Below are 22,812 nucleotides of genomic sequence, written 5' to 3'. Positions count from 1 at the left end.
ATATCATTATACCCACGAAATGTAAAGAGTTTCCAAAGAGAATTTTGAGAGAGAAACCCTAAAGAAAAACAAGATTAACTCATCCACAATCTTCATCCTTTGATTCTCCAAATTTCTCTACTCACACCCTCTCCATTGTTACATCCTTGAAAGGTACATTAGCCAAATCTTTATCTCACTATACCCATATTTGTGAGGAAGTTATTTGGTGCTTGGAAAGCAGTTTAGAATGGACCAATTCATTTTGATTGATACAATGAGCTATTGCGGGATTCGGTAAACTAAAGAAGATAAGGTTCGGCGTAACCCTGTTGGAGCAAGAAACTTGGAGGGTGTAGGGGCCTTTTTTGCATATTGTACGTTGGGCTGGGCTGCCTCCTACGGTAATGGGCCCGAATGTTTATGAGTAAGGGAGTTGGGACCGATCCAACTGTAACTCAACTTGGGCCGGTTTGTGCACAAACTATACCTCGTTTGCCAGGAGTAAGCTTACGGCAAGCAGAACTGTTTCAGATGAGTTACGGCAAGCAGATATAATAATAACAAAATAGAGTACTCTGACTATTTTATAAAAATGGCCAAGTAATCCCTACTTATAAAACATGATTACAGTCGTGATAATGTCATTTATAGAGAAAGTAAAGGAGAAAGAAAATAATATGAACTAATCAAAAGTGGGCATAAAGTCAAGTTTTAAGTTTGGTCCGCAGAAGCAAAACCAAAGAGGGGAGAACGCCTCCTCTCAATGCAAATAATCTTCTAGGAAAAGATCCTGTTGTGGGGATTAATGGTTTTGAGGGAGTCGGACCTAAATGGTTAATGCCTAAAAGGAATCCTTGTTATGTTTTGGAAGAGAGCAGGATTTAAAGTGGGGGAGAGGGAAATCGACTTACTGGTGCATGCCCATTGTGTTATCTCTCTCTTTTTTTTCTCAATTTCCTCTCTTCTTTCCTCTGTTTTCTCTCTTATCTTTTTCTTTTCCTTCTCTTGATTTCTTTTACTCTGCTTTCTTTTTTTACTCCGTGAATATACTCTGTTTTTCGATCCCCCATTCAGGGCACGACAAGGGTCCTTTTATAGTGCCTGCCATGGCCAGTTTTTTACCACTTTACCCCTTAACCGTCTTTGTCTAGTTTGGGCGTACTTGCCGACCATCAAAGGTGTGTGACACTCACCCTTGCTAGACAAAAGCAGGTTTGTTTCATTCCTGAGTCCACCGTAGCATTCTTTCCTGCTACGACATAAATGCTTTCTCTCTCTTTTCCTCAAGACATGCACCTAACGGTTCCCCCCTCAACCTTGCCTCTTTTGGGTGGTCTGTCATCCCAACAGGATGTACCTCCCAAAAGGGCTTGGGCAGGAGCCGCAAAATAGGTTTTTTCCCCTCTCCCCACCACCAAACCATACCCCATTTACCTCTTACCTTTGGCCCATGACCCCACCACGTCCCATATTGGCTGGGTACAGGCTGGTGGTGCCTAGGCCTTGCATGTGCTTTCCTTTCAGATATGTCCAAAAATCTGCCTGCTGCTCATGCGTTTGCCGTGATCTGGAGGCTCGCCGTCCGTGTTTTTTGACCTCTTATGTGGGCTTTTCTTTGTTTTCCCGCTCCATTCAAGAGCTGAACTTTGTCTGATGATGGGCCTTTCATTTCTTTGGCCCACTCTTGGTTCTCTTTATTTCTTGCAATGTTGTACTGTTATTCCTACCGTAATAACTTAATCCTGCTGGGCCTCTTTTGGGCCAGCCGTTTATTCCTTCTTTCAGTGGCTTGTCATGGCCACTGTTTTGCTTTTACTTATGGGCTCTCATGTCCCTTTGGGCTTTCATTTGGGCATCCACGGCCCATTTGCTTTCTTTGGCCTTCCTTGGCCCATTTACTAATTCCACACTCCCATTAGCTTTTTACTAACTTCATTGGGCTTCCCTGGCCCAATAACCTTATTCTCATCTTTGGGGTTCATGGGCCTGCCATAAACCCCTTACTCTCTTAGTTTGCATTGCCTTGAGCCTGCGGCGGCCCTTTCTTGCTTTTCTACCTCATACACTGCCCATGGGATGCTATTTCTTTCTTTCCGGGCTTCTTTGAGCCCACTTGCCTCTTCAAGACCCATTTGTTTATTTCTTGGGCCTGTAATCCATTATTCCTGCCGCTTGGGCTAATGGTTTTTTGCTATCTATTTTGTCAATTCCTTGTTGCCCTTGTTATTGGGCTTTCTTTCTTTCTTTCTGCCTAGGCTCTCACAAATGGCCCTCAACAGAGGGCTTAGGTGCACTGAATAAATTAGGCTTAAAGGGTCTTCTACTATTCATGTATCCCGACTTTATTCTCTAGTGGATTATTGACCGCTTGGAGGGCAGCGGAGAGGTTTTTTGCTGAGGACTTCGGTTTCCTCTTCAATAACACATCGTTGTGTTGTCTTTGTGTTTGCATCTCTCTTACCTTAATTTTTGCCTTTTAATTACTGTTGTGGTTGTGATTAATTTCGGTTTAGATTGTTTTACCAATTCTGTTTTAGCTTATTTTCATATTCGGCACATACATTGTTTGATTATAAGCTTGTGTTGGTAATTTGTAAATTAGGGGTCTAAACGCTCATAGATATTTTACACACTATTTGAACTTTCAAAAACTGTGTACTGACCATTTAGTATAGCTTTAAATTTGTGTAGTATTTTATTTGGTAAATTTATGACACTTCACTAATAAAGAAATCCATTAACATAATCTGGTTCCTCTCAATCGATGCAGTTGAGAAAGCTAATTCGGTTTACCGAAGTCTACCCATGTGTTGTGCCTTAATGGGACATGTATTGTTTGATGACATTGATGAGGTCAAGAGGTACAACCATAAAGAACCCTTACTGGTTTAATAGTGATTCTTTTGTTCTCTCCGTTGACCACAATTGCATGCTCCAATTGTTGTAGGGATGGCCAAACCCATTGGATAATGGGTATCCAACCTGATTCGATCCAAAAATACTGGGTATTACCTGATCAATAATGGGTAAACATAATCGGTTCGAGTTCTATCCACACCTAAATTTATCAAGTTGGCTTTAGGTATTGCCCAAATCCAATCCGAATTTATTTTAAAAAAATAATAATAATAATAATATAGTCCATTATGCTAATTATTAAGTCTACTAAGAGGACTGCTGAAATGGTCTTCGCAATCAATGAAATAATAGTACTTATGCAAACGTGAGTTAAATTCTTAATTAGCACAAGAAGTAAAAATAAAAAACTACTAGATAATGTTATATTTGCATAAATAGCAGTGTTTTATTGGTTAGAATGACCACTTCAACGGTTCTCCTAGTAGGCCTAATAATTTCTACTCCTTCACCTCGCTAGCTATGATAACATCCAGTTTTGCCATCCTCATTGGACTATCTTTTACCTTTTTCTTCTCATCCGTGTCATTTTAGCACTTTGATGCATGAATTAGTTAGTAAACGGTTTTCACTTTTTGTACCGATTTTTTTTTTTTTTTTTAATGTTATGTGAGCTGAACTGAAAGCCTCAAATAGATAAATTCTTGATCGGCAGTTTCTCAAAAATAAAAATAAAAATAAAATACAAAGATAAATTCTTGACCGGCAGATTATGAATTTGTCATATGAAAAGAGTTGGCTTGTTGTTGCTAATTAAGGAAGCGAAGAAATGCTTGGCCATGCTTATTGCTTATGGTAGCAAGTAGCAACGAAATCTAATCCTTCATAGAATTTTCAAATTATTCTGTACATATTATTATTAAAAAGAAGTGGAAAACAAGATGCTAGTGGCTTGTAAATTAAAATGTCTTCTTGGTGTTTCACCTAAAATTTAAAGGTTCGAATACATAACGTAAAATGAGATGCATCAACAATGATGATATAGTATTTGTTGATCATCCATGCACATTTTAAAGTTTGATTTATTTACACGCTTGATCCTTAACCTGGATTCCATGTTTCAAAATGGTCTTCAAAATGGTCTTTAACCTTTCATATGTTTCAATTTAGTCCTTGACCTGTTAAGTATGTTATAAAAAGGTCTCTGCCATCGTCTTGTGAACGAAGCTTATGACGTGGCAAACAGAAACAATAAAATCAAACACAAATGTTGACATTACCCCATCATACTTTTCTTATTACTAGTGTTTCAGTTTTACTACATCATACTATTCCATCCATTAGTTGATGGTAGAAACCTTTTTGATATTCAAGTACCACATAGCAGGAAGAAATGGGTTCTATTTTTAGTGGTATACCTTGGTTGGATCTTACTAAACGAATTTGGCTCTGCAGCAGGAGAAACAAAGACATTTTGCTTCAACTAAAAATTTCATCCTACACGGGTTGGTTTATCTGCACAGGAGTCGTCTAGTTCAGCATTGCCACAACTTTTTCCGCATATTTTATATCTCTAAAATCTAATGCATTTATGCAAATTTTGTTTAGCAGCCAAAGCCTGTCTTCTCTGAGATGCTCAATATTGAAGTTACTGCTGCATAAGGGGTACTAACTGACTGAATCAGTGTTGTCTAACTACCGTTGTCCAAGTCCATCCAGCCAGAAGCCTAGAACCAATTCACCCATGGACCTGAAAAACCCAAAATTTTCTGCAGATTTTATTCCTCTATTATAATTATGCTATATTAGTTTAGCAGCAGTAGCCTGTTTTCTTCAACATGCTCAAGTTTGAGAAACACAGCCAAATCATGCAATTGATTCCTGACATAGGCATAACTTCAAAACTTCCACAGGCTCACACCACTTTGCATATTAAAGGGATTATGTGAAGGCATGCCGTTGACAAGTGTGCCTTCCCACCCTTGAATCAACTAGTGAGCAGTGAGGACTGAGCAGGTTGCGTTATCAGACCAGGTACTAACCAATTTCACCAACTCATCACAATAGACATCCAGCATGTTATTCAAGACATTAGCACAACCCATCAACTATTGGCAACCCCATCAAAGCGTGCCTGCTGCAGTCTGTTCAATAATTCAATATGTAGTCTGAGTATCCGTTCAGACAGACTAAAATTTGCAGAATAGACATGGTGGGGAGCTTCATAGAGCTGAACAAGGGAATGCTCCAAAGGAAACATGGAAAGAAATTCTAGAAAATGAAAAATACAAGTGCTTTGTATCCTCCACCTGTACTTATCTTCAATAACAATAAAATTCAATATGATTAATGACATGAATGTCCTCTCCTTAGTCTTTACATCTCAACCTCTTTCATTCTCAGATTTCTGAGCAAGTCCTCAAGGAAGCTTCCCATGACTCTTGACTATTAACAGAGCCTTCTTCCTATTACATATAGCTACCAACAGAATATCACATATCAAATCTGAATCAGCCAAGCAACAAGCTCTCAATCATAAATCCCGGACCTATACTAGATTATACAAACCAAAAAAACCATATTTGACCAAAGTAAGGGTAGTTCCAATTAAGAGTCTGAATAAGGGATTTATTCTCAAGGCCAACTACTGTATAAGTTAGTTCTCGCCCATTTGCCTATTTCACATATTGATGCTTTATGGATAAACTGTCCACACCAACATTTACTGCAGGCATTTCTTGGACCAACAACATAGAAAACACGGCCTTCAGATTTCTACTGCAGGCATTTTTCATACCAATCACCTCCCTCCCCAAGAAAATGGTGGGGAGGTCTTGGCATAATAATCATTCTTCAAAAAATTTTATAAACTGATGCTTTATAAATATATCATCCACACTGATCACCCAAACAAACGAACAAATCTAATCTTTACTTGACTTCCACAACTTTTTTTTTTCTTTTCTTCTTGACCCTTGGCTTCCACCGCAAAAAATAAAAATAAAAAAAATCCCCCACTCCTGTGTTCCCATTTTCTTGCATCGTCAACATGGAGAATAATAGTTTCAGAGTAGTTCTACTAGCACTTTTTGTTTTAATAACAAACTCAAAAATGATGTAAAGAATTGATATGACAACAAAAATGCACAATTGCAGTATAAGATAAACAGCTAAAGATGTATTACTTCTTTATGTATATTTAGAGAGAGAGAGAGAGAGAACCTAAGCTGGGAAGGTTTTCAACTTCCATGTGATCAAATGTGCTTTGACAACATATCAACAAATCAAACTTATTCAATTCACTTGAAGCCATTAGATTAAATGATGACAAAACTAGAAATGTAAGTATTTCTTTTCTCCCTCCAAGTAACCAGTATAAATAATTTCCCCTCCCTCAGTATCCTCTAATATAAATATTGAGAGACACATACAACCAATTCACCAAACATTATTCTTCCTCAGAGCCTCCCCCCCCACCCCCCCCCCCCCCCCCCCCTCTCTCTCTCTCTCTCTCTCTCTCTCTCTCTCTCTCTCTCTCTCTCTCTAATTTGAATAATTTAACCAAAATTTACAGTTAAGAGTTAAGACAGCACATCCAAATGCATTAACCAAACCTAAACAAAAAGAGAGAGATTGACTTAGTGTCCAAAGAAAAACCACTTCACCTTTCTGTTATTTAGTCCCTGTAGTTATGGTCTCGTTGCTCAAGCTCCTGAAAATACTTCAAAGCACCAAAAACTTTCCTCTTAGAATCCCTGACTCGCGCAACCAAATACTTGAAATCCCTCAAATGCAATTTGATATCCGAATTCCTAATACAGTTGTCCATTGCAGCCTCGATTTCTAAAGACAAGTCTTTGAGTTCATCAGCCATTTCCAAACACTCCCTTATGTCCCCACAATGAGGCTTGTGACACAACAAGTCCTTGTCGAGTATCTCTCTGAACCCAAAACTAGCAGAATCAAGCTCTAGGCTATAATTCCTAATCTGGGTCTTCAACAAACTCCAAGCTTGGTCATCTGGTTTGAGTTCAATGAGATAGTCAACGATTTTCAGCTTGACCTTGAGGTCAGAGCAGGTAATAACACCATTGGGTTGTTGTTGTGGTTGTGGTTGTGTAGTAGTGGGGACAAGGAGGGACTTGGGGTTGAACCTAATGAAGAACAATGTGGCTGTGGCTGTGGCTGTGGAGGCTATGGTGGGGAGTGTGAGTTTGAGGAGGGATTTGAGGGTTTGGGAGAGTGGGTTTTGGGGGTTTTGGGAAAGTGGGTCCGGTGAGGATGAAGCTCTTATGGGTGGTGGCGATGATGGTGGTGGCGATGGTGATGGTGGGGTTGTGAGGAAGAGAGAAGAGATGGGTTTTGGGACTGAGGGACGGTGGTGATTGAGTGAGAGGTGGTGGAGACTTTGGTGACAATTGTTGAGTCTAGAGAGAGATTCCATTGATTCAAAGAGAGAGAGGGAGAGAGAGAAAGTAAAACCCAGATGGGAGGAGTGAGAGGAAGACAAATTCTTCTTCAAAACCCTGAGAAATGGGAACCAGCGTTTTGAGTTTGACCAGGAAAAATGAACATAGGATTTGTACTTATTGCGCATAGAGAGAGGTACTTGGGCGTGGGGTTTGAGTTGAAATAGGTTTTGGTCAGATTCTTTTTTTACTAGCATTCTTCATAGCCTTATTTATTAAGGAAAATATTGCCTATCCATTTTTATTAAAAAATAAAATAATTACATTTCTAATTTCCTATTAAATTTTCACTTTCACACCAAATGAAATCAGGAGTTTTGAAATGTTTTGAGCTAAGCCACTGACACTATTGATGTGATTGAGATTATTTTCACTAATAATGTCAATTACAACATGTTTTGGAAGTGAAATAAATAACTATTAAAATGTCAATTTTTTCTTACATTGGCTTTATTATTACATCATGTTGTAATTGAGATTATTAAAAGATTGTTTTCGTGTTATTTTATAATAAAAAATAACTATTATTTCAATTTTTTTTTCTTTCTTTTTTCCGCCAAATTGCCTTTAAATTTATAATTCTTAAAATTCTTTTTTTTCCTCATTAAAAATTAGTATCCAAATTTACTAAGAGTATGTTTGGTACACTGAATGGGGATTACGATAGGAATTGTAATCTTTATTACTAGGAATAAAATGTGTTGTAATGTAATAACTAAACCTATTCATTAGTTTGGTTGCAAGTTATAACATTAGAATGAAACTTAACATTTATTTTAGGAAATTTCTTACTCATACAATTATATTTCCTTAAAAAAAATTATTTTTAAATTTAAGAGAGATATATGTTATTTTTTATGATTTTTTATTTTTATAATTATTATATGTATATGGAAAGTTTGTTTACTTAGAAATATATTAAGTTTTAAAATTATTGCACTTACTAAGGAATAGCTAATACAACCTTTTAAAGAGGAATATTTATTCCTCATTTTGAAGAATAGCTATTCATATGGAATGATTATTCCTTGTAATAAAAAGATAACCAAACTAAAGAATAACTAAACCATAGGAATAACTATTACATTACAGAGCCTATTACAGTCTACCAAACATGCCTTGGATTTTGTCAATGGAAGGACAAGTAAGCAAAATTTGTTGCGGAGCTCAAAACACCCAAGTCTTTGACAACAATCCCAAACTCCAAAAAACCCAAATTCTCTTTTGGGTCACAACTTTTAGGGTCATCAAAGTCCTGGACTTTGAAGCACAAGCATGTGTGCATGGTGGGTAGTGGTAAAGTTGGTACCTTTTGGGTTTCAGCTTCAGTTGCCACAGCTGAGAAGCTGTCAATGCCACCGAAGATTGTGTTGCAACCCATCAAAGATATCTCCGGTACTATCATGTTGTCGGGGTCTAAATCGCTGTCGAATCGAATTCTGCTTCTGGCTGCTCTCTCTGAGGTATATACAATGTTTGGTTGTTGAGAAAGTGTAGGAAAATTTAGGAGTTTTATATTCTTCATTTTAAAATTTTGTATTTTAGTTTTCAGTTAGTTAAAATTTGTATTTTATAAATTTAGTGTAGCTTAAATGAGAATGTGAAGATGGATAAGTGGAAATAGAAAGAAAGGTAGAATTTGAAATAGAGAAATTCACATAAAGATAGGATGCACTATTGATGAAAAATGACTTGTGATAGCTGATCTTGTTCATGTGCATTGTGGAGCCATTTAGAAGAAGTGAGTTGATTCAAGTCAAGTATAAAAAAATAATGAAAGACCTAAAATAACATTAGTAGAAAGTAGTAAAAAATGACATTTTTGTAGGTTTTATTACTTAGCCCTTCGAAGGTGAATGTCCCTAGATTACTCGGCAACTAGTTATGGCGAGTGGAGTCAATTGCTAGTAGGTTTTATGGGCTAAAGGCAAGTCCAAAGTACTCTTCTTGAAAAAAGTTCCTTATGTTATAAAAAAAAATGACGTGTCCAATAGGTGGTAACAAAGAGATATACCAGAATGACGGAAAATAATATATGTGGAGGACCCTTAGTAGTCTATTGAGGATCCATAGCCGACCCCAAAATTTTGGGACTAAGGCTATGTTGTTGTTGTTGTCAATTGTGTATTTCATTTTGTTAGCTTGTGGGCCTAATAAATTAAGAATTTTAGAAAATGTAATATAGACATTTTGTTTGGTTGGTTATGATGTTGGGGAGAGGGGGAATAGTACATGTTGTTTGTTTTCCTAGGGTGTGGCTTACCTCTAGTATTTTTTTAACTGGAGGTCTCATTTTATTTTAAATACACAATAGTAAGTGGTAGTTGATTTTAGTCTTCACATTTTATTTAGTTAGTGGGTGATGTGGTAGTTCCTCATTAAAAAAAAAAATGAGATTCCAGTTAAAAAGTACTAAACATAAGCCAAATCCGTTTTCCAGTGCTTGAAATAAAATAACTCTCTGTTTGGATGTGGAAAGGTACAAGGGAAAGATGAGAGAGTTGGTTTTTTCTTGGTTATTTTAATTCTTAATATTTAGATTGAGCTTAGTTCATGAGAAATATGGGAAGAGAGTATTTCATTTTTGGAATTGATTTACTTCTGGTGTCTGTTTAGGTGAAAAAGAAAAGCATTAGATTAAGTAATTGATGATAAATGACTAAATTGTTTCATTTTTACTCGTAATCAAGTCCAGTCTTTTGGCATACATTAATTGTTCTCATCTATTATTCTGGAACAACTGTTGTGGACAACTTGTTGAATAGAGATGATATTCATTACATGATTGGTGCATTGAGAACCCTAGGAATTAGTGTGTTAGAAGACAAGGCAATAAAAAGAGCAATTGTGGAAGGTTGTGGCGGTCTCCTTCCAGTGGGTAAAGAATCCAGGGATGAAGTACAACTTTTCCTTGGAAATTTTGGAACCGCAATGTGGCCATTGACAGCTGCAGGTGGAAATTCTAGGTCTGTCTGAATTTGCATTTTTAAACAGAATTGTTCCAGAATTATGAAATTTCTGCCCCATTAGAAGGAATGCTGTGATATTCATAACAGGATAGGACTGTTCCCTTTATACTACACCTTTATTTTATTTTATTTTTTTCTCTTTAGCCTTGAAATTTGGATTAAGTCCAGGTCCAAGATATTTAGATAAGAGCCAATGAGCTATAGCTCAGTTGGCACATCCTTTCCTCATAATAATGGGATGGAGGGTGTGCTCATGAGAATAAGTATAAACTACTTAGCTCATTAGGGGTGAATGCCCACGGATTGCCTAGGAACTGATTCTGGTGGGTGGGGTCATTTGCACATAGGTTTACTAGCTAGAGGTGAGTCTAAAGAACTCTTCTTTAGGTCAAATGGTATTTCTTGATGTTTCCAATGGAGACATCCAAGGTTCAAATCCTTCTTCTCCACTTAAAATATATAAATAAATAACGGGATGGTTCATGACCACCAAGTGCATGTGTAACTTGCCAATAAAAATAAAAAAAGATATTTAGACAAGAAATGGTCTTATGTGATATGTCTCATTTACAAATTTGTACACAAACTTTTTTACACCATTCAATATATTTCAGCTACATACTTGATGGAATGCCCCGAATGAGAGAGAGACCAATTGGACATTTAGTTGATGGTCTTAAGCAGCTTGGTGCTGATGTTGACTATTTTCTTGGCACAAAATGTCTCCCTGTATGTGTATTCGGGAATGGGGGTCTTCCAAGGGATAAGGTGAGGTTGTGCATTATCTTTTTGCGCAAGTCTTCCATATAATGCGGTTTCGTGAGACATTAAGTTTTCCATTCCCTTTTTTTTCCTCTCTTTCTGAGATATCTGAGAAGACAACGTCATGTCATTTTTCTGCATTGATGTCTTTCTGTCCTAGAAGCCATAACCTTGAGGAGCCAACTTTAAGTTTAATGTGATGTCATTCCAAGTTCAGAAAGATTAGGTCTGCATAACTACACTGAGATTTCAACTAGTGATTTTATCTTTTGTATGGAGGTATGGATATAACCGGGTTTGTAACTTGGCAAGTGAGGTGGAGCATATTTGTTCTTGGAGAACTTTCTGAGTGAAGTCTTTCCTCCCTTGAAGTTAATGATTTATTTTTTTGACTTTAAGCTCTTTTCAGTGTATCCTTATGTATAGAATTTTAAAAAGAGTCATTAAGTATTTTAGGAAATTTTGAGCGTATGGATATCAATTCTCAAGTGTCAAATATTGTTGTTTGCTTCAGTTACATTACATCAATGTAATAATTTACAAATCGCAATTGTAGTGGAAAACATGCCAGCAATAATGGCATCATTTGTGGTGTCCCATATCTATGGTTCAAACCCCCACCTCCCTCCTCCCCACTATCTACCTATCAAAACAAGATATTAGGCAAAAATATTCTTTTTGTCCTTGAAACATAGTACATGTTCAATTTTTGTTCCTAAAAATTGAAAATGTCAGTCATTTCGTCCTTCCATTCACTTTCGTTAAGTATTTTACCAGTGTCTAACAGAACACTTTGTGTTGGTGTTGTGTGCAAAGATTAAGCCAACATGATCCTTTATGCTTTGTGTCTTTGTTTGCAGGTAAAGCTCTCTGGATCAACTAGTAGTGTATTCTTGACTGCTTTGATCATGGCTGCTCCTTTGGCTCTTGGAGATGTTGAAATTGAAATCATCGACAGGTTGATTTCCACTCCTTATGTTGAGATGACATTGAAGCTGGTGGAACGGTTTAGGATCTCCATAGAACACAAAGATAGCTTGGATCGGTTCTTGATTCGTGGAGGTCAAAAGTACAAGTAGGTTCTATAATATATAGTTCCAGTAATTTGTGAAATCAAGTTATACTATTGAGAGTAGTAAATATTTTAGGTCTCCTAGAAATGCTTATGTTGAAGGTGATGCTTCAAGTGCTAGTTACTTCTTAGCTTGTGCAGCAGTCACTTGTGGGACAGTTACTATTGAAGGTTGTGGGACAAGCAGTTTGCAGGTAAATCACAAGTGCCAATATTTGGGTGTGTGCAAACTGTTGAACAGTTTGGGCCTATTCTGGAGAAAGCTAAGATCTGATGTTTGATGAGCATGTGTAGTATTAGGTAGTTGATCTGGTAAACCATGCTAATGATCTTTAGCTGATCTTTTCAGATGATCACCCTCTCTGCGATTGAGACATGGCCCCAGGAGTGGGGAATCCTAAACGATTGGCAAAAGCTCGATTTAGCAATATCACGTGTGAACAAGTGCAATGTTGCTCTTAAAGCTATTACTGATTCATAATATTTGCTATGTTTATTACCCCAGTCTTGATTACTTTGACCAATATATATATATATATATATATATATATATATACATGCATAGACCAAATTAACTAATGTTTTACCATATTTTTCGTTTATCAAGGGAGACGTAAAATTTGCGGAAGTTCTTGAGAAGATGGGTGCTAGGGTTACCTGGTTAGAGACTAGTGTCACAATCACTGGACCACCTCAAGATTCTTCCAAAAGAAAACACTAGTGAGCTATTGATGTCAACATGAACAAAATGCCAGATGTTGCGATGACTCTTTCTGCAGTTGCTTTTTTTGCTGATGGACCGACTGCTATATGGGACGGTATGTTGGCCTTTTCATGGTGGGGAAAAAATTAAGAGTATTTTAGCCTTTGTTAAGTGGTGGTGAAGGTAAATGCATTGAACCTTGGATTTGCCAGTCTCCCTGTACTTCATGACTTCATAGGGAACATTAACAATGAACTTGTGTTCAGCATTTGGGGTTCCATTTCTTTTCCATTTTGGAAAATTGGTGTATAATTTAGGCCCTTCTACTGTAGAAAATGGTTGTGTATAATGGGGTCTCTTCACTCGACAAAACCCACCTATAAGACTGCAGTAAGTGACAAAATAGGGAGCCTCTCCCATGTTGGACAATTCAAATTGAAGTTTATAAAACAATAGAATATATAAATGATTGGAATAGAATCAAATTAAAGTTTACTCCTTTCATGCTACAACTTTTATGGCTATTTTAGAAGGAGAAAAGCTCTGTCCACAACACTTTCACAACAAATCTTAAGTGGCAAACTATTATAAGTTGTTACTAGTGAGCAAATAAGTAATTTAAGTGGTAAATTCAAATTAAAACCAATAATAAGTTACCACTTATGATTTGTTGTGAAAATGTTGTTGACATAGCACTTCTAATTTTAGGAGAGAATGTCACATTGTTCATGTGTGATATGGTTCCCAAGACCTATTCTGTATCTATCACAACTCCATAGAGAGTAAAGTTCTCCTCCCATCCAATAACTCCTTGTGAGGGTCAACCAAATCTTCACTTCAAATAAAACCTATTTAATTACAGATTATTAAAAATAATAAATAAATAAATAATAAAAAAGACAATAAAGTTTGAAAGGGAAAAAACATCAATGATATGAAAAGAAACATCACTTCATAAAAAGTAAATTACCACTTCCAACAAATATACATATGCCTTATAGATTGACTGGCAAAGTCTTAATAAGTAATTCTTGAAGTGATTTATCTGCTGGATTTGTAGATAGCAAGTCAACCAACATGGATGCAATGGTTGCATTTGCTGAAAAACCTTTGCCAATCATTATCTTAATAAGTTCCATAGCCTTTACTGTCTCACTCTGTTGCAACAACCCTTGGATGATTGTGTTATATGTTCGATCATTAGGAGAGAAATGGTTCCCATCCATTTTCTCTAGCAACTCACTCGCTTCATCAATTAGCCCCTCTTTGCAAAACCCTTTGATCATTACATTGAAAGTTCGAATATTGGGTTGCAATCCTTTTGCAGGTAGACTATAAAAGAGTTCTCTTGCAATTGTAAGATTCCCAACATTACACAAACCGTCAATTAAAATGTTGTAAATCACAATATTGTTGCCCAATGTTTTGTCTTCCATCTCATGAAACACTTTTATTGCCTCAACAACTTGTCCATTCTTGCATAGGCTGTCCAACAAGACAGCATAGGTTTGGGGATATGGAGGTTGACCACAAGCCTGCATCTTATGAAATAGCTCTAGAGTAGCCTTATGTCTCTCCACTCGACAAAACCCACCTATAAGAGTGTTGTAAGTCACAACATCAGGAGTTACTCCCTTATTGGACATTTCATGAAAGAAATTCATTGCCCCATCAATTCTTTTCTTTTTACAAAATCCATTAATCAATGTGTTATAGCTAATAACATTAGGTGAACAACCCCTCTCAACCATCATGTTCAATGCTTCGATGGCATCCTTCAATTTATTTTGCAAACAATATCCATCAATCAAAGTATTATAAGAGACTACGTTAGGCTCAATACCTCTTTGAATCATCATATCAAAAACTTTTTTCGCCTCTATCAACATCCCCTCTTTGCAATATGTGTCCACCAATATACTGAAGGTCCTTACACATGGCACGATCTTCCTCTGTGTCATCTCATTCAACAAAGTAATAGCCTCTCTCCACAGGCTGAAATTGCATAGGCCTTGAATTAAGGAATTGTAAGTGACAAGATCCGGTTGAATGCCTTTACTCATCATTTCAGATAAAAGGTTCAAAGCCTCAGTTAATTTTTTTTGATAGGTAATAAGACTTTTATTAAAAGAATTGAACATCATGTTCACGATGGTGAACACTTTGAACAATGAAACAAATACAAGAAGATCAAGAGCTAAAAGAAATAGAAACTAAACAAAGCCTCAGTTACCAATCTATCCTTACATAAACTATCAATGATTGTGTTATACGCTGACAGATGAAGCTCAAAATTCCCTTCTTCCATCTTCCTAAGCAATCTAATAGCCATACTAGTCTGTCCAATCTTACACAGAGCATTCAGTATTGTTCCACAAGTAATTGCATTAGGCTTATACCCCTTCTTCTCCATTTCTTCTACCAATCTCACAGCTCCAGCAATGTTACCTTGAAGACAGAGCCCCTTGACAAGGGTGTTTAGAATAATAGAGTTTGGGTGATAACCAAGTTTCAAAATTGTTGCCAAGACAGAAAACCCAAAATCTACTCGGTTCAAATGGCAGAAGCAGTTAACCAAAATATTAAGAGTATAAACATCAGGAGAGATACCAAATGATTCGATTCGTTTAATTAGAGAAATGACAACTGGGTAATGCTTCAATCTTGCAATGACACCCAACACGTGATTAAAATCGTCAATGGATGGCAAAGGGCGCATGTGAAGCATTGTATCAAACAGGTGTAAGGCATGATCAACATTCCTAAAGCTTCTAGATATGCACTGATCTCTAACAGATTTCAAGAATTGATTTTGATTCTGATTGTGATTATGATTCGTGATTTTTTTAGCACTAACAATACTAGCAGTAGTAAGAGTATAATAACAATAAGAACGAAAAGAAGTGAGGGAAGTACGAAGCAGCGTACCCATTTTCCTGAAGATCCAGCAAACAATTCGGCAGCGGAAATCAGAACGAAACGATAGAGTTTGAGAATTGAGAGAGAGAGAGAGAGAGAGAATCGGTCGGTTTTGAGGGTAGTTTAGTTGAACTAAGCTACTGATCAGTTATCTGATGGGGAGAGAGCATAAAAAAATTGGGGAAGGGGGCGGCTGAAAATGTACACACTTCACCAAGTCATTCTTCTTCTATTTTCCTGTTTAGAACAACGATTTTACTATTTAGTCCTCCTCCCCATTAATTTAAAGGAAACGGTTGTCGGGAACATTGATTGGGTTTTGGTGGGGTAGTTTTGGAATTTTGTGGACCTTTTTAATAAGCCTGTACCAATTACAGAAAAAGAGTGGTTTTTGGTTGCTTGGACTATAAAAATGTAATGGTTTTTATGCATCTACGACTATCAATTAATGATCCACTAGTTTCTCAAAAAAATAATAAAAAAAAAAATTTAATGATCCACTGTTGCATAAGAGTAATTAATTATTATTTGAACCTGATGAGATTATGGGGTCATCAGTTCTAAATTCATGCAAGGATCCGTTTGGATAAAATTTATTTTATTGAAACTGAAAAATAAAAACTGAAAATACTGTAATAAAATAATTTTTAAATGTGTAAATAATCCCGTGAGACCTATTTTTAATAAAAAAAATTGTTAGTAAGTAAAGTTTGTGGGACCCGTGAAAAGTCAAATACTGTGGCTTGAAAAAAAAAAAAACAACGAAACGTGATTTTAAAACGTAGACGCGCAAAAAGCCGGATCCAAACTGCACCGTAGAATTCATGAAAATCATAGTCAGGGATTCAAGGGGCTTCCCCCGTTTGAACTGGATTTTTTTTCTTCAAAATACTCCTACAGCCTACGTTTAAGTAGGGGCAAACTTGGTAAAAATGTTTCTTTATCTCCCATTAAAACATTGCCTGTAAAATAGGACCACTTTCCTAATGGTTTTCAAATTACTTTATCCATTTATAAAGAAAATTAAAATTAAAACAAACACACATTTCTTTTAACTCCCACTAAAACATTGCCTGTAAAATAGGACCACTCTTCTAATGGTTTTCAAATTGCTTTATCTATTTATAAAAAAATATTAAAATTAAAACAAACACACATTTCTTTGTAAAAATACATATGCCATATTGATTATTATCACTAGCCTCTGATTATAATAATATGTATAAATTATAATTTAAAATTAATATATTTTCCAATCACAAAAAAAAAAAAAAAAAAAAAATCTAAGGCTGTGATGAAAAAATTATTTCACCACAAACGCTTAACACTCATCACAATATATGGAATACAAAAATCCACAAATTGATCTATTCATTAATGGGAAACTTCACAAATTCTTTTTTTTTTTTTTAAAGGGCTAGTCTAGAGAACAGTGAACTCTTTGCTTGTAGTTGGTAGAAGTGGTGAACTAGTTTTATTTTGTGTTTGGCTTTTGCTTATTTGTTTCTTGATTTTCGCTTTTTGTCTCAAGTTTTTTGCAAATAATTTAACTTTTAGCCTTTTGAAAATAAGTGAACTTTTAATACTTTTAATTTTTTGTCATTTTAACGTAAACTAGTCAAGGCAGCACGTGCAAGGCACGTGCTAGCCATGGGGAAAAAAAATTAGTGATTAGGATCAATTTTAGATTTTATTTGTATCACAAAATATAAATATAAATCATTTGATTTTTAAAATACAAAGAGATTTACATTAATCAAAAGAGATACTAATTTTAAGGATTTTGATAATTATGTCATAAAAAGTTAATCTCAATCGTATAAGACCGTGACAAATCTTAGTCCAATATTTTATTATTTTATTTTGACCTATAACTTACACCTTAATAGTTGTAAATATATTGTAATAACAACAAAATGTCACGACATTTTTAGTTGTGCTAGATCTCGATATAATATTTTATTATTTTATTTTATTTTATTTTAATTCATAAGGAATTGACACATGCGTTACAACATTTTCATAATATCTCTATGTTTATATTGTACTTAATTACAATGTAAATTTATATTATGGACACAAAAAAATTGACAAATTTTGTACACATTTACAAACTTTGTATAATATTTACCATTTTTTGTGCAAATGTGTATAATATTAACAACTTTTGTCTATTTACAATGTAAACTTGCATTGCAAGTACAAAGTAAACATATAAAGATCTTAAAAAAAAAAACAAAAACAAAACTCAAACCAACTGGCATACTTGAAGGGGAAAGAAAAAGAAAAAAGAAAAGAAAAGGTGCACCTAACTAATTGAATAAACCAAAAAATTACTATTCATGAGCCTTTGGCTCTTTTTATATAGTTAATATATATGCTAGCTTACATAAATATTTAAAAGAAAAAAAAAAACACAAACCGATAACTGATAAAAAAAAAATAAATAAAAAATAAAAATTAGGCACTGTATAAATTAATGTTAAAATGTTGTGGACTTAGCATTTTTTTATTTGATGTATAAGAAACTGAGATCTCAACAATTGTAAAAATATTGTGATAATAATAAGAGTTGTAACATTTTCTCAAAGCATTTATTTTTAGTTGTAGTTGGTTACAGTCTCATATTTTATTATTTTATTTCGACTGGTAAGAAATTGACACGTCAATAATTATGATATTTGTTGTGTCAGTATAACAATATATATACCAACTTATATAAATATTAAAAAAAAAAAAAAAAAAAAAAAAACAAACCGATTATTGAAAAAAAAAATAATTTAGGCACTGTAGCTACCGTGCGAATTGAATAAACCAAAAACACTACACAATAAGTGTTGTAACATTTTCTCAAAACATTTATTTTTAGTTGTAGTTAGTCACAGTCTCATATTTTATTATTTTATTTCGGCTTGTAAGAAATTGACACGTCAATAATTGTGAAATTTGTTGTGTCAATATGATAATATATATACCAGCTTACATAAATATTTAAAAGAAAAAAAAACACAAACCGATTACTAAAAATAAAAATAAAAAAAAAAACAAAAAAAAAACTTTAGGCCTACCATGCCAGTTGAATAAACCAAAAGCACTGCACGATAAGTGTTGTAACATTTTCTCAAAACATTTATTTTTAGTTGTGGCTGGTCACAGTCTCATATTTTATTATTTTATTTCGACTTGTAAGAAATTGACACATCAATAATTGTGAAAATATTGTGAAATTTGTTGTGTCAATATAACAATATATAGACCAGCTTACATAAATAAAAAATAAAAAAATAAGCCTATTACTGAAAAAATATATATATATATATTTAAGCATTGTAGCTATCATGCCAGTTAAATAAACCAAAAGCACTGCACAATAAGTGTTGTAACATTTTCTCAAAACATTTATTTTTAATTGTGATTGGTCACAGTCTCATATTTTATTATTTTATTTCGACTTGTAAGAAATTGACACGTCAATAATTGTGAAAATATTGTGAAATTTGTTGTGTCAGTATAACAATATATATACCAGCTTACATAAATATTAAAAAAAAAATTAAACCGATTACTAAAAAAAAAAAAAAAAAACTTTAGGCACGGTAGCTACCGTACCAGTTGAATAAACCAAAAGCACTGCACAATAAGTGTTGTAACATTTTCTCAAAACATTTATTTTTAGTTGTGATTGGTCAGTCTCATATTTTATTATTTTATTTCGACTTGTAAGAAATTGGCATGCCAATAATTGTGAAAATATTGTGAAATTTGTTGTATCAGTATAACAATATATATACCAACTTACATAAATATTTAAAAGGAAAAAAAAAAAAAAAAAAAAAAAAAAAAAAAAAAAAAAAAACAAACAAACAAACAAACAAACAAACAAACCGATTACTAGAAAAAAAAAATGTAGCTACTGTAGCTACAGTACCACTTGGCATTGTAGTTACTATTCAAAACTTGGGAAAAAAAAGTGGCTCATGAAACCAAAGCACTGTATCTATAGTAGTGTATTCGTGCACGTCAATAATTGTGAAAATATTGTAAAATTTGTTGTGTCAATATAACAATATATATACCAACTTACATAAATATTTAAAAGGAAAAAAAAACACAAACCGATTACATGAAAAAAAAAAAAAAAAAAAAAAAAAAAACTACAGCTATTATAGCTACAGTGCCACTTGGCATTGCAATTACTATTCAAAACTTGGGAAAAAAAAGTGGCTCACGAAACCAAAGCACTGTAGCTACAGTGATTTAGTGCATTCGTGCTTTTATATATATAGATTTATTTTCAGTTGTGGTTGGTCAAAATTTCATATTTTATTATTTTATTTTGACTTATAAGAAATTGACACTTGTGAAAATATTATGAAATTTGTTGTGTCAGTATAACAATATATATAAAAGGGAAAAAAAAAAAGTACAAACGGAAGACTGAAAAAAAAAAAAATTTTGTATTACTACTGTAGCTACAGTGCCGCTTGGTATTGTAGCTACAGTGCCGCTTGGTACTGTAACTATTGTTCAAAACTTAAAAAAAAAAAAAAAAAAAAAAAAAAAAAAAAAAAAGTGGCTCACCAAAATGACACTGTAGATGAACAGTGCTAAAACACTAAAGCAGCAAAATGAAATTGACATCTCAATAATTGTGAAAATATTGTGAAATTTGTTGTATCAATATAACAATATATATAAAAGGAAAAAAAAAGTACAAATGGAAGACTAAAAGAAAAAATGTAGCTATTGTAGCTATAGTGTCATTTGGAATTGTAACTACCGTTCAAAACTTAAAAAACAAAGATAGGCTCACCAAAATAACACTATAGATGAACAGTGCAAACTGTAGTGGCATTGTCTCTTTTTACAAAACATTTATTTTCAGTTGTGGTTGGTCACAGTTTCATATTTTATTATTTTATTTTAACTTATAAGAAATTGACACCTCAATAATTGTAAAAATATTGTGAAATTTGTTGTGTCAATACAGCAATATATATAACAGTAAAAAAAAAAAATACAAACGGAAGGCTGAAAAAAAAAAAAAAAAAAAAAAAAAAAAAAAAAAAAAAAAGAAGTGCCTCACCAAAGCATTGTTGCCGCTACAATGCTTGCACAGTGCAAACACTCTGAGTGCACAGTACCGAAGCACTGTAGCGGCATTCGAGCTTTTATAATACTAGTTGAGGCAGCACGTGTAAGGCACGTGCTAGCCATGGAAAAAAAAAATGATTATGATCAATTTTAAAGTTTATTTGTATTACAAAATAAAAAGAGACATTAATTTAAAAAAATTTGATAATTATGTTATAAAAAGTTAATCTCATTCGTATAAGATCGTTACGGATCCCAGTTTAATATTTTATTATTTTATTTTGACCTATAACTTACACCTCAATAGTTGTAAATATATTGTAATAACAACAATATGTCACGACATTTTTAGTTGTGCTAGATCTCGGTATGATATTTTATTATTTTATCTTATTTTATTTTGACCCATAAGGAATTGACACATGCATCACAACATTTTCACAATCTCTCTATGTATACATTGTACTTAATTACAATGTAAATTTATATTGTAGACATAAAAAAAATTGGCAAATTAAATTTGTATAATATTTACCATTTTTTGTGCAAATGTGTATAATATTAACCACTTTTGTGTATTTACAATGTAAACTTGCATTGCGAGTACAAAGTAAACATATAAAGATCTTAAAAAAAAAATAAAAACAAAAAACAAAAACAAAAACAAAACTTAAACCAGCTGGCATACTTGAAGGAAAAAAGAAAAAAGAAAAAAAGGAAAAAAAGAAAAGAAAACAAAAAGTGCACCTCACTAATTGAATAAACCAAAAAAATACTATTCATGGACCTTTGGCTCTATTTATATAGTTAATAGAAATAGATATGCCAGCTTACATAAATATTTAAAAGGAAAAAAAAAAAAAAAAAAACACAAACCGATAACTAAAAAAAAAAAAAAAAAACTTTAGGCATTGTAAAAATTAATGTTAAAATGTTGTGGACTTAGCATTTTTTTATTTGATCTATAAAAAACTAGGATCTCAACAATTGTGAAAATATTGTAATAACAATAAGTGTTGTAATATTTTCTCAAAATATTTATTTTTAGTTGTGGTTGATCACAGTCTCATATTTTATTATTTTATTTCAACTTGTAAGAAATTGACACTTCAATAATTGTAAAATTTGTTATGTGAATATAACAATATATATACCAACTTACATAAATATTTAAAAAAAAAACACAAACCAATTACTGGAAAATAAAAATAAAAATAAGCACTGTGACTACCATGCCAGTTGAATAAACCAAAAGCACTGCACAATAAGGTTGTAACATTTTCTCAAAACATTTATTTTTAGTTGTGGTTGGTCACAATCTCATATTTTATTATTTTATTTCGACTTGTAAGAAATTGACACGTTAATAATTGTGAAAATATTGTGAAATTTATTGTGTCAGTATAACAATATATATATCAGCTTACATAAATATCTAAAAGGGAAAAAAAGAAACATAAACCGATTACTGGGGAAAAAAAAAACTTTAGGCAATGTAACTACAATACCAGTTGAATAAAGTAAAAGCATTGCATAATAAGTTTTGTAACATTTCCTCAAAACATTTATTTTTAGTTGTAATTGATTACAATCTCATATTTTATTATTTTATTTCGACTTGTAAAAAATTGACACGTCAATAATTGTAAAAATATTGTGAAATTTGTTATGTTAATATAATAATATATATATCAGTTTACATAAATATTTAAAAGAAAATAAAAGAAATCGAGAAAAAAAAAAAGAAAAAAGATTGCTCTGGGAAAAAAAGGCTTTAGGTACTGTAGCTACAGTACCGATTGGCACTGTAGCTACAGAACCGCATGGTGCTCACCAAAAATTACTGTAGTCGCTACAGTGCTTGCACAGTACAAACACACTGAATGTACAGTACCAAAGCACTGTAGCGGGCATAGCGGCTTTTATATATAAGATAAGGAAGTTACCAAAAACTCTTTTTTTATAATATAAATACTATGCAAATAA

General features: G+C 33.6%; 3 protein-coding genes across 6 annotated transcripts; 1 reads left to right on the top strand and 2 right to left on the bottom strand.

Moving 5' to 3' along the window:
- Positions 1–4,102: 4,102 nt before the first annotated feature.
- On the bottom strand, positions 4,103–7,475 carry LOC126697126 (uncharacterized). Of its 2 annotated transcripts, none has more exons than XM_050393980.1 (2): positions 6,504–7,475; positions 4,103–4,588 (listed from the first exon to the last, which is right to left on the bottom strand). In XM_050393980.1, the coding sequence occupies exon 1, from the start codon at positions 7,433–7,435 to the stop codon at positions 6,515–6,517; it is 921 nt and encodes a 306-aa protein (XP_050249937.1). In that variant the 5' UTR covers positions 7,436–7,475; the 3' UTR covers positions 4,103–4,588; positions 6,504–6,514. The 2 variants fall into 2 exon arrangements, with proteins under 2 accessions (XP_050249937.1, XP_050249936.1); XM_050393979.1 differs by lacking the exon at positions 4,103–4,588 and adding an exon at positions 4,596–4,982.
- A 1,115-nt stretch (positions 7,476–8,590) lies between these two features.
- LOC126696506 (3-phosphoshikimate 1-carboxyvinyltransferase, chloroplastic-like) lies at positions 8,591–12,831 on the top strand. The gene is made up of 7 exons (XM_050393232.1): positions 8,591–8,770; positions 9,009–9,067; positions 10,073–10,273; positions 10,891–11,044; positions 11,899–12,113; positions 12,187–12,304; positions 12,718–12,831. The coding sequence occupies exons 1-7, from the start codon at positions 8,591–8,593 to the stop codon at positions 12,829–12,831; spliced, it is 1,041 nt and encodes a 346-aa protein (XP_050249189.1).
- A 912-nt stretch (positions 12,832–13,743) lies between these two features.
- On the bottom strand, positions 13,744–15,985 carry LOC126697124 (pentatricopeptide repeat-containing protein At3g22470, mitochondrial-like). 3 transcript variants are annotated; one of them, XM_050393977.1, is made up of 2 exons: positions 14,657–15,985; positions 13,744–14,407 (listed from the first exon to the last, which is right to left on the bottom strand). In XM_050393977.1, exons 1-2 carry the CDS (start codon positions 14,955–14,957, stop codon positions 13,809–13,811), a joined length of 900 nt encoding a protein of 299 aa, XP_050249934.1. In that variant the 5' UTR covers positions 14,958–15,985; the 3' UTR covers positions 13,744–13,808. The 3 variants fall into 3 exon arrangements, with proteins under 3 accessions (XP_050249934.1, XP_050249932.1, XP_050249933.1); XM_050393975.1 differs by having other exon boundaries at positions 13,744–14,866; positions 15,742–15,985; XM_050393976.1 differs by having other exon boundaries at positions 13,744–14,808; positions 15,742–15,985.
- Between the last annotated feature and the right edge of the window lie 6,827 nt (positions 15,986–22,812).

Source organism: Quercus robur, chromosome 8, assembly GCF_932294415.1.
Source record: "Quercus robur chromosome 8, dhQueRobu3.1, whole genome shotgun sequence".
Taxonomy (NCBI): Eukaryota; Viridiplantae; Streptophyta; class Magnoliopsida; order Fagales; family Fagaceae; genus Quercus; species Quercus robur.
This window is presented reverse-complemented; position numbering and strand designations above follow the sequence as displayed.

Excerpts from the sequence above, each read along its gene's own strand:
- LOC126697126 (XM_050393980.1), bottom strand. The coding sequence starts at position 7,435 with ATGCGCAATAAGTACAAATCCTATGTTCATTTTTCCTGGTCAAACTCA.
- LOC126696506 (XM_050393232.1), top strand. The coding sequence starts at position 8,591 with ATGGTGGGTAGTGGTAAAGTTGGTACCTTTTGGGTTTCAGCTTCAGTT. Across the intron at positions 11,045-11,898 it reads GGGGTCTTCCAAGGGATAAG|GTAAAGCTCTCTGGATCAAC; the intron begins GTGAGGTTGTGC and ends CTTTGTTTGCAG. Across the intron at positions 12,114-12,186 it reads CGTGGAGGTCAAAAGTACAA|GTCTCCTAGAAATGCTTATG; the intron begins GTAGGTTCTATA and ends TAAATATTTTAG.